This window comes from Alexandromys fortis, unplaced genomic scaffold (genome assembly GCF_014885135.2).
Source record: "Alexandromys fortis isolate MF-2015 unplaced genomic scaffold, M_Fortis_MF-2015_v1.1 scaffold_321, whole genome shotgun sequence".
NCBI classification, from domain to species: Eukaryota; Metazoa; Chordata; class Mammalia; order Rodentia; family Cricetidae; genus Alexandromys; species Alexandromys fortis.
Genome location: NW_026068200.1, coordinates 792,931 through 804,842, shown reverse-complemented (window position 1 = coordinate 804,842; position 11,912 = coordinate 792,931). Strand labels below are relative to the sequence as shown.

Sequence of the window (11,912 nt, the reverse complement as noted above, 5' to 3'; positions counted from 1 at the left end):
TTTTTTTTTTTTTTTTTTTTTTTTTGGTTTTTCGAGACAGGGTTTCTCTGTGGCTTTTGGACACAAATTGTATTCTTTTAAACACTGCTTGGCCCATTATATCTAGCCTCTTCTTGGCTAACTCTCGCACCTGGACTAGCCCATTTCTAATAATGTGTGTAGCACCCCAAGGTGCGCTTACCGGGAAGATTCTAGCCTATGTCCATCCTGGGTCGGAGCCTCATCATGTCTGCACCAGAGAGCAGAGCTGTCGAGTCTGAGCTCACTTCCTTTTCCTCCAAGCATTCTGTTCTGTTTACTCCACCCACCTATGTTCTAACCTATGAGGGCCAAGCAGTTTCTTTATTTTTTAACCAATGACCCTCCTCCATCATGGCCCCAGCCACACTCACTCTGGATCCAAACTGCTGCATGGAGTGGAGCAGAGCTCAGGGAAGCAGGCTCACTGCTCCTGCTCCTGCTCCAAAACCATTGAAGGGGCCCCACTTAACAATCTTTTAGGGAATTTGGGCATTGTCAACCTGTCTGGCTACTTCCTACTGAGTGGGGGTGCTGCATTCTTGGGGGTATTTTACATCAACATTTCAGGGTGTCTCGGTGATTCAAACCACATAAATTTGCAATGAATCCACAGGTTCTCATCCTCTGTGGAGACAAAAGCAAAACCTCTTTTCAAAAGCATCAAATCCTTAGGCCCATATTTTAAAGTCAAAATACCTTTCTCAGCAGTTCCCAGAATCAAACGTCTTTCTCCAGTCCAGAACACAGAAGACAACACAGTCAACACAATAACATACATCTCTACACATTCTATCTTTTGAGGCCTCAGTTCACCTTCCTGCCTTGTCTTTATTACTTCCCTACTGGCCAATCTTCCAGAGAACATCCCTCAGAGCATCTCTGGGGATGAAGACACACATACTCCTTTTAATCTGACTTGGCTTGTTCCCAGTCTAAAACATTTAAACCCCCTCCTGTACAAAATCTTTGGCTGTCTTCCTTGTTACTTCTGTGCCTTGTTGCTTTAAGAGTTTCAGTTACTTTTTGAAGCCTTTCAATTCACCCTCCCACCTTTTTATACTTGCTAGTCGTTTGGAAGATGTCTCTCAGAGTTATCTCTGGGGATGAAAAATTAGAACACTACCTTCCCCAATACGCTTCTCGATTTAGCTGGTGGTTGGAGCGAACCCGTTCACATATCCCCACTTTCCATATCCCGGTGGAACCTCCACTTGCTGCAGCCAGCTCAGCCTGGATAGCCAAGACTGGTGGGGGTGCAGGGATTGACACATGGAGGCTTCTTTTCAGGTGGAAGAACAGCAACCTTTATTTTTCCCAGCAACCTTTTCTACCTCTACTCCTTCTGTGGAGCCCCACCTGTCAGAAAGAACACAAACATCCTTGTCAATTACACACCACAAGGAAGTTCTGCTGTCAGTCAGGGGAAGTGAGGGCAACTGGATCACAAAAGTACCCATTGATGACACATTTTAGGTACATTCTTCTTGTTTTAAAAAAATTGGTATTTGAATAGGCAATAAGTTCTTATAGTTCAACTTTTTTCTAATTTTATTTTATGTGTATGAGTGTATGCGTATTTTGCCTGAATGTTTGTATGTACACCATGTATATACCTGATGCCTAGAGGTCAGAAGACAGCGTCAGATTCCCTGGAACTGAGTTATGGATGATTGTGAGCCAGCATGTGGGTGTGGAAAACCGAACCCCTGTCCTCATCAACAGCAATACATGCTCTTAACTACTGAGCTTTGTCTCCAGACCCTTGTGGTTCAACATGTTAAAAGTATGCAGCCAGGCAGTGTTGGTACACACCTTTAATCCCAGAACTTGGGAGGTAGAGGCAGGTGGATCTCTGTGAGTTCAAGTCAGTCTGGTCAACAAAGCAAGTTCCAGGATAGCCGGGGCTATATAGAGAAACTCTTTCTTGAAAAAACAAAACAAAATTATTCAAAAATATATAATGAAAGGGTCAAATATTTTCCCCATTTCTAAATAATCAGCTTTTTCATGGTCAGTGTTATTTTTGTCTGTGCATTCTCCTAGGTACATTCTATGCATACATATGTAAATATAGACATATATGCGGGTATTTATAGCCCTGTGTATCCAATGTTAGCATAGTTCTATATGCTTTTGTTTCACCAATACTGTGTATCTTAAAGATCACTACATACATATTCCAGTTACCTACCACTTCATTAAAAAAAAAAATCACCTCAATACCCAATAGCTTGAACAGGAGCTTACCATAATAAAAATGTGGAACTCTAAAGTGTCTTTAATAGTTCTTAGATTGTCTGATCTTGACTAGGCAGTTCTTCCTCAAGGTCTGACATTCAGCTTTTGTCAGACATTGAGCCATGAATGAAGTCAGCCAGGTTTTCTCACTCATATACTCAGGAGTGAGTATATGATACTGGCTATCAGCTACAAATTCATCCTCATTACCTACAGCTCTAATGCCTTCAGATGATGCCCCATATGTCCTTCCTCCAGCATGATGACAAGGTTCTTACAGAGTTACAAGAGAAGACAGGGTGGAAACTATATTTTCTTTGATGGCCTAGCCTCAGAAATTATCCAGTCTCTCTGTTACCAAGCAGACCTGGTGGTTTCCTTTTGTTTTTGTTGGTTTGCTTTCTGTGTAGACCAGAATGGCTTTGAACTCACAGAGATCTCCCTACCTCTGCTTCCCAAATGCTGGGATTAAAGTTGTATGTACTATACCCAGCTCTTCCATTTCTTTTTATGTAGTGAGGAGCAGCGGGCATGCTTTTTGTCCTGCCTGACTCCCACACAGCTAGCTTTACACCCGAAATAACAACACACAAATTGTATTCTTTTAAACACTGCTTGGCCCATTAGCTCTAGTCGCTTATCACCTAATTCTCACATCTTGATTAACCCATTTCTAATAATCTGTGTAGCACCACAAAGTAGTGGCTTACTGGGAAAGAGTCAGCATGTCTGACCTGCGTCCATCTTGGGCCGGAGATTCATCGCATCTGCCCAGAGAGGAGAGGCATGGCGTCTGGATCACTTCCCTTTTTCCCAGTATTCTGTTCTGTCTATTCCACCTACCTAATTTTCTGACCTATCAGACCAAGCAGTTTTCTTTATTGATTAACCAATGAAACAACAGATTGACAAATGACCTTCCCACATCATTTTTATTGATGACTAAATAAATTACATTAGGGTGGTTTGCAGGAGCATTGGTGCCTACCTTTTATTTTCTTAATAGATATGAAAAATTGTATTATTTAAATATATTATAATTTATTTAACAATGCTCCTAATAATGATGAACATTTGGGTATTTTCTAGTCATTCACTATAGCAAACAGTGCTTCTGGTGAATTACCTTTAAACTGAAATTGCTTCATATATATGGAAAGAATTTATTCTACAGTTAAACCACAAGAGCAGAAATGGTGGGCCATATGGTAACGTAATTTAAGTATTGTAAGAACTGCCAGGCTCTTTGCAGAATTTGCAAATAGCTCTCTAGAGGCATTGCTTCAATCTTCACTTCCACAGGGGACTGTTTAAGTGATAAGCCACATCAATTTGGGGGCTTTTTAAGAGCTAGATATAATAAAATGTTATCTTGATATAATATGCATTTTAATTTTTCTTACTACATGTGAAGTTGACTGCCTTCATCTATTATTTATGGGATACCAGTGTTTATTTTGCCCAATTTTCCTTTGTTGTTATTTACTTTATCTATTTAAATTTCTTTATTTGTTTTTAGCTGAATTGGCCTATGAATTACAATTATTTTTCCTCTTTTGTAATTTGTCCTGCACTTTGCATACTGTCTTCAGTAAGAACTCTTTACTGTTTTGTATGTATAAAATTACTGAACTCCAGTTTTGTGGCTTCTGCTGATGTTTCATAGCTAGAAAATTCTTTTCCTTCCAGCATTATGAGCTAATTTCCCTTAAGTTTTTTATCATTTTAATATTTATGTCTTCACACATTTAGAATTGTAAGATACACTTTCAGGCACTGATCCAACTTTTTCCAAAAAGCTACTTGATGCTTTTAACATCATTTAATAAGTAATCTACATTCATCATATACTAAATTCCCAATGTCAGATAACTTTCTATATCTCTAAATTGATTTGTGTAACAGTAATTGTATAATAATCACATATCTGTCTCCTTTCAACACAAACTAATTCTAATGTTCATAAAATACAGTGTGCTTTCAGAACTTAAACCTTTTTCAGTGATGTTGAAGCTTGAGTTTTGGGTAAAAGAATGCATTGTGTCAAAGCATAGCTAAATTATAAAATTGGTGTCTTAGACATTTAATTTCAAGATTGGGAGATTGACTCTTATGGTTTTATAAGTGTTTTTTAATAAATAGTTTTTTACTAAAAAAAAAAGGCCAAAACAGGCATATCCATTATAACAGTAAAAGAAAATATCTTTTCTCATTTTTAATGTACTCTCCCATCTTTAAAATTCCAGAGGACCTGACTGGGACACTGAATTGTATGAAGAAGGAGGTGCTACTGTCAGGGAGCTTCTTAGCGAACTATATGGCAAAGTTGGTGAAATTCGGCACTGGGGTCTGATCCGATACATCTCTGGGATCTTAAGGAAGAAGGTGGAAGCACTTGATGAGGTACTAATAAGTTCTTGAATTTACTCAAAATCTAAATGGGGAATACTTTAAAACTCCGTGCTGGGAGTATAGCACAAACGTAGGGTAGTGTCTACTTTTCCTGGAATCCTCGGTTCAAGCCTTTGCACTGCAGAGGGATACCTTGATTTTCCTAATTGTTTTTTAAACAACTGCAACTTCTAATTGTTTTCAATTGCACGTAAAGTTTCTGATACTCAGCTTTTTATTTGTGAATGTTTGGAAATCTGAAAATTTTGGAAAGGGTAAGCTCTGCTCCCTCTTCATAGGCCTGCACAGACCTTCTCTCATACCAGAAACACCTGACGGTAGGACTTCCTCCAGAACCTCGCGAGAAGACCATCTCTGCGTGAGTGGGGCATGTGGTTGGCTTTTCATAAGGTTTCGCTGAGCCTTTAAGAAATTGGGTGAACTTGCCACAATTCTCTTGTCCTAATTTGTATACCTTCTTATATACAGAGCTGCAGAACAGGAAAATGATGGGATACAAGCAAATGAAAAGAGAAAACTTATAGGAAGTAACACTTAATTTTTTTTCTTACTGATTTTTCTAAATCCCTTAATTCTACTCATTCTAAAAACACACAAAACACAGAACATCAGGAGTTAACAACATAAAAGGCAACCGTAATCTGAAAAAGAAATAGAAGAAAGTATATGGCTAGAGCATTGGGCTGTTATGTGCAGCTCCATGCTGCTGAAGAAGGAATCAAAGGTGTGAAGGTTAAAGTTGAAAGGGGAAATGGGCACTCACAAAGCACCCCGAGTGCACGTCTGCAGGAACACCACCATCAGCTTCTTTCTTTGTAGCCATTATGCTTATTTGTCACTTGGTAAAGAGTAACAGTGAAACACTGGTCTGGAAAGACATCGAGGGGTGAGTTTTAAATGAAAGTTCTGTTAATATGGCAAGAGTGTGCCTCAGAGGCAGTGCGTGAGAGTTTTGCTGTGAAAGAACTAAACTTGGTGAGCTGTTGTGGCAGGGGTTTGGACTTGCACTGAGGTTTTAATTTTTAAAATATATTTAGGCTGAATGATTGTAGACTTTGGTCTTCATTCTCTGTTTTCTTCCTTAGACCTCTGCCATATGAGGCACTCACTAAGCTAATAGACGAAGCCAGTGAAGGAGACATGAGCATTTCAATCCTTACACAGGTGGGCAGCATTAAAATGCCTAACCTGGCAATTGATGTTTCAGTATTTGTTTTTAATTTACCTGACAACTTGCAAAACAGACATTGTGACACTCTAACTTTTGTTTATATATATTCTGTACACAGGAAATAATGGTATATCTTGCCATGTACATGAGAACTCAGCCTGGCCTCTTTGCTGAAATGTTCCGACTTCGAATTGGTCTGATCATCCAAGTTATGGCAACAGAACTGGCTCACTCTCTTCGATGCTCAGGTATTTATTTAATTCAGTAACTAATTGTAGGTGGAATTCATTTCTAGGGCAGATCCATGGAGTTGAAATCAGGACAGGAAGGAAGAGCATTTTATTGATCCATTGTTGTTGATTATTTACTCTTTTTATTACTACTATTTTTTTTTGGCAGAGGGCCTGCCACTCAGCTACCAAATAAATCACACTGGCCTTAGCTTGGCTTGTTTCTAGCCAGCTTTTCTAAATTTAAATCATCCCATCTATCTTTTGCCTCCAGGCTTTTATCTTTCTCTGTTTCTGTGTGCCTTTCTTTACATCTTTCTCTATGACTTGCTGTGTAATTAGGTGGCTGGTCCCTGATGTCCTCCTCTCCTTGTTCTATCTTGCTCCTTCTTCTCCCATCCCAGATTTCTCCTCCTATTTATTCTCTCTGCCTGCCAGCCCCGCCTGTCCTTTCTGCTGCCTTGCTATTGGCCATTCCGTTCTTTATTAGACCGTCGGGTGTTTTAGACAGGCAAAGAATCACAGCTTCACAGAGTTAAAACAAATACAACATAAAAGAATGCAACACAACTTTGCATCATTAAAACAAATTTCCACAACATAAACAAATGTAACACATCTTAAAATAATATTTTATAACAATCCATAGCTCAAAAACTGTGTAAGACTGTCTTGTTCTTGTGTTTCTTAGTAATTAAGTGAGCAAAAAAGATGGCAACTTCAAAATGCCACTTCTTGTAGACTCTGCATTCCACATTCTACTTCCAAGTTCTTTCACCTGATTTCTTCCTGATGCTTCAAGGGCTTTAGAGACTGGTATTCTGTGTTGGGGTCTGATGGAAAGAAGGAAGCTTCTGGACATCAGTGTGAGTCACTGAGTAGTATATCAGAGTATTAATGATCTGTCAGGATCATGATCAAGTAAGGAAGTATTTTATTAACACTTATCTAACAAATGTAGTAGTACTTTCTCATCAAGATTGCCAGTCTGCAAGTAAAGACCCAGAGACTCTTTATTATGAAAGCTTGGCCTTAGCTTAGACTTGTTCCTAACTACTCTTTATAACTTAAATTAACCCATATTTTTTATCCTACATTCTTCCACGAGGTTCATTACCTCATTTCCTTACTGTCCATCCTGTTTCCTCTGTGTCTGGCTGGTAGCTCTGCCTTTCATTTTCCCAGAGTCCTCTCTGTCCCTAGAAGTCCTGCCTAACCTCTTCTTAACTAGCTATTGGCCATTCAGCTCTTTATTAAACCAATCAGAAGGCACACCTTCACAGTGTAAACAAATATTCTGAAACATTTCCGTTTTTTTCTAAATAAAAAGGAAAGTTATTGCTAACACAATAAAACTATATACAATAAGAACAGTTATCAGGTAAGAATTACATTCACCATCGAGTTTATTTGTATCTGGAAAATCCAGAGAAGCTACTCTATTATCTATCTTATCTTGGTAAATTCAAAGTCTTGTACCCGATTTACTTCCTTTCATAACTATGGAAAACTGTAACTATAACTATCTAATCCTCAACCCCATCAGATACCTGAAAGGATATAATATTACCTGAAAAAACAGGAAGTTCAGAGAAAGCAACCTCTAAACCTAAGAAACAACAGAAATACCTAGCTGCTTGGACAGTCAACCCAAGGTTCCTCTGTAACTTTGGGGCATCCATCTTTGGCCTATGGGCCTAGAATATCTGACAGACTTTTCTGTGAAGCAGACTGTCCTACCTTATCTTGGCAAAGTTCAGCAGTCACCTTCTTTTGTGCCCTGCTTATCCAATTTGGACAGTATACATATCAGCAATCAAGGCAAGGGCAGTTTCTTGCCCAGTGGCTATCTTTGCCACAGTAAAAGTAAACTCCACATGAAGGTTCTTCAATGTCCATCATTCTTTAATGAAGTAGATGGGTGTTGCCAGGAACAGATATGTCTCATTGTCATGAAAAGCCTTATGTTATCAAAACATTTTTAAATGTCATAATCTGTACATCTTTGAGGTGTTTGAAGACCATCTACCTATTTGAAATATTTCTCTGATTGACCTTGAAAACATACCTAACATGACCATAAATTTGATTGTATAGATGACTAACTACTAACCTGTATATCTTTTATTATCCTAAATAGTTTTTAAGGACTAGAACTTTATGTTACTTTTTTTTGGTTTTTTGAGACAGAGTTTCTCTATGTAACATCCCTTGCTGTCCTGGAACTTGCTCTGTAGACCAGGCTGGCCTCAAACTCACAGAGATCTGCCTCTCAAATCCTGGGATTAAAGGCATGTGTCACCACTGCCTGCTTTTTATGTTACATGTATAAATGAGCTACATAGGTTCAATACATTAAACAAGTGTAGAAACATGAATTTGTATCAACATACAAAACTCCATAGCAATACTTGAGATTAATGTTCCTTCCCCACTTTTTCAAGAAAAAAAAATCTCTTAATCTAACCTACTTTGTTTAATTTTTTTCCCTGAGCATGACAAGTAACACCTTGCAGATAAGTCCCCTAAACGATGACACACATCCATAGCCCACCCAACAACCAAAAATCGCCCACCCCACCTCTTGAGAATGGGAGTGTCATGTTCTCTAGACTGCTTCCTGTTGTCTGGGGGTGATGGCATCTTTAGGACACCCTGAGAAAATTTGGATAATGGTCAAGTCCTGAAAGAGCTAGCTGTATAATTTTTATTTTGTCTCTGTGTGATGGGAAAGTGTAGATAGAATTTATTTGAAGTCCCAGCTGGAGTAGTCTGTGATGCTGGACCATCTCAGCTAGCAGCTGAGTTCTGGTTGTTCTGGATGCAGAACTTTGTAACAGAACTGTAACAGAAGCATTCAGAGAGCCTGAATCACCAGGGCTACTTGTCTTCATTGGTATCTTGTCTTTTTGTTCTGAAAACACACAAACTTTTAAAGGTAACATACATATCTGCATTAATATAAGTATGGAATGTGCGGTGTGCACAAGTCAGCTAAAAGATTATTTTTTATTTTATGTGTGAGCAGGTAAAAAAGCATTTGTCAACTTTATAAGTACATTTGGACTATATAACCAAATTGCTATAGAAATATCTGTCTATATGAAAGTACGGCATGTAATAATGAGTCTTGAGGACTCTGTAGCCAACAAGATATATCATGTCTCATCCAATCTCAGAGCTGTTCCATGACAAGGGATCAGCATATATGTCATCTGTCCTGTAGTCTTTCCTGGCTTCCTCTGGCATGTCTACAACCAAGATCCTCAGGAGGTCTCCCCCATCAAACCGGATCTTTATCATTTTGAAGACGGTTAGGCTTTGCATTTCCTGTGGAAACAAAGCACAACCTCTCCCACAATGCAACACATTTCCTAGCTTTCATGATAAAGCCAAGACATCCCTAAAGTATATAGGCTGGTTTAATTTAGCAGTCTCTTTCAGAATCCCGTGTCTCTCAGCAGCAGCCATTCTCTGTTAATTAGCCTTTTAAAAAATTCAAAATTATCAAAGCACCATATAAGGTACAAACTCCCTTATTATAATGTTTCCCATTCTTAAGTGGCTAATTTTTAATATTATTGATTTTTATTGAGCTGTATGCTTTTTTTCTACTCTCCTCCCTGCCTCTCCTCTCCCCTGCAACCCTCTCCAAGGTCCCCATGCTCCCAATTTACTCAGGAGATCTTGTCTTTTCCTACTTCCCATGTAGATTAGATCCATTTATGTCTCTCTTGGGGGTCCTCATTGTTGTCTAGGTCCTCTGGGATTGTGATTTGTAGGCTGGTTTTCTTTGCTTTATGTCTAAAAGCCACTTATGAGTGAGTACGTATTATATTTGTCTTTCTGTATCTGGGTTACCTCACTCACAATGATGTTTTCTAGCTCCATCCATTTGCCTGCAAAATTCAAGCTGTCGTTATTTTTTTCTGCTGTATAGTACTCCATTGTGTAAGTGTACCACATTTTCCTTATTCCATTCTTTGGTCTAGGGGCATTTAGGTTGTTTCCAGGTTCTGGCTATGACAAACAAAGCTGCTATGAACATAGTTGAGCACATGTCCTTGTGGCACAATTGAGCATCCTTTGGCTATATACCCAAAAGTGGTTTTACTGGGTCCTGAGGAAGGTTGTTTCCTAATTTTCTGAGAAATCACCACACTGACATCCAAAGGGGCTGTACCAGCTTGCACTCCCACCAGCAATGCAGGAGTGTTCCCTTTACTTATCTTAGGTTTGTTCCTAACTACTTCTTATAACTTAAATTAAATATTTTTAAATCTGTGTTCTTCCACAAGATTACCTCATCTCCTTACTGTTCATCCTGCTTCCTCCATTATCTGGCTGGCGACTCTGCCTTTATTCTTCCCGGAGTCCTCTCTGTCACTGGAAGTCCTGCCTAACCTCTTCCTGCCTAGCTATTAGCCATTCAGCTCTTTATTAAAATAATCATGAGGCACCTTGGCAAAGACATATCTTCACAGTGCAAAGAAATACTCCACAACAAACAAGACTTGAAAATTATTTATAGATTTGCCAAGATAACAATTTTAGTTAGAAAAATAATTGGGGGCCAAGGAAGCTATAAAACAGACTTGTCAAACAGGTTTATCTAACCTTGATAACCTTTGCCAATTATTAAGTTCATGCTTTGAAGACCATGTAATTGAGTTTAAAAGAAGTGAGATAGTGTTGGTACACACCTTTAATCCCAGCACTCAGGAGGCAGAGGTAGATGGATATCTGTGAGTTCAAGGCTTACCTGGTCTACAGAGCAAGTTCCAGGACTACAGAGAAACCTATCTCAAACAAACAAACAAAAAAAAAAACATAAAGAAAAGAAAAAAAAACAGAGGAGGGTTGGGTGGTGGTGGCGTATGCCTTTATTCCCAATACCTGGAAAGTAGAGGCAGGCAGATCTCTGAGTTTGAGGCCAAAAATGTTATCAATTTCTATTCTTGCAGATTGCTGTCTCCTCTGAATTCCAAACAATCACTGGTTATATTTCTCAGTTAACCTGTATATACAATATTTTGTTGTTTTTATTGTTTCTCTAGTTTACATGTTGTTCTATCCCTCCAAAATTAATAGTCAGCCTCTCAAAGTTAGGTACTATGTATCATACCTGCTTGTACTTACATTGCTTAAAATGATGACCCATATGTAGTATGCTCCTTGTAAATGAATAATGTTGAAGAACACATTCAAGTTATTTTCAGTATTCTTAGTAAATTCACCAACTCACCTCTGTTCTCTTTTAACCATATACACTGAAAATTTTTCAGTTTAACTGTGTGTGCATATACATTCATTGTTTTTCTCTGAATGTCTTCCATTCCTCTTGATAGCCTTCATTCTTCTCACCCTCAAATAAAAACTGTATGGAGTTTCCCAGAAATGTTGTAATATGATGAAGAAGAAATTAGTGGGCAACCTAATCTAAAATCTAGGTAGTCAGTTCTTAAATAATTAAAATGTGGTGCTGTATGAATAGCCAATTGTATGTTGTTAGAAATTTATTCTGTAACTGCATCTTCTAAAGAGGGTGACTTAGAAATCCTATGAAAGGAAATAGAGGGTCTAATCCCCATCTAAGAGGAGAGGAAAGGGCACATTCAAGTGAGAAACCAAGTGTGGTCACATGTGCCTGCAATTCTGTCACGTTACAGACTGAGGCAGGAGGATGGCAGGTTTAATACTAGCCTCGGTTGGGCCAGGCAGTGGTGGTGCACACCTTTAATCCCAGCACTTAGGAGACAGAGGCAGGAAGATCTCTGTGAGTTCAAGGTCAGCCTGGTCTAGCAAGTGAGTTCCAGGACAGCTAGGACTGTTATACAGAG

General features: G+C 38.7%; 1 protein-coding gene across 5 annotated transcripts in view; it reads left to right on the top strand.

Annotated features, from left to right (window-relative positions):
• Phka1 (phosphorylase kinase regulatory subunit alpha 1) overlaps positions 1-11,912 on the top strand; it is a 134,321-nt gene that overhangs the window by 103,152 nt on the left and 19,257 nt on the right. For 4 of the 5 annotated variants that reach the window (XM_050129895.1, XM_050129894.1, XM_050129893.1 and 1 more), the window contains exons 22-25: positions 4,506-4,662; positions 4,950-5,029; positions 5,757-5,835; positions 5,961-6,090. In XM_050129895.1, the coding sequence (XP_049985852.1) occupies positions 4,506-4,662; positions 4,950-5,029; positions 5,757-5,835; positions 5,961-6,090 (446 nt within the window). Of the gene's footprint in view, positions 1-4,505; positions 4,663-4,949; positions 5,030-5,139; positions 5,837-5,960; positions 6,091-11,912 lie in introns of those variants that run through there. The other variant, XM_050129896.1, reaches the window with a different exon arrangement.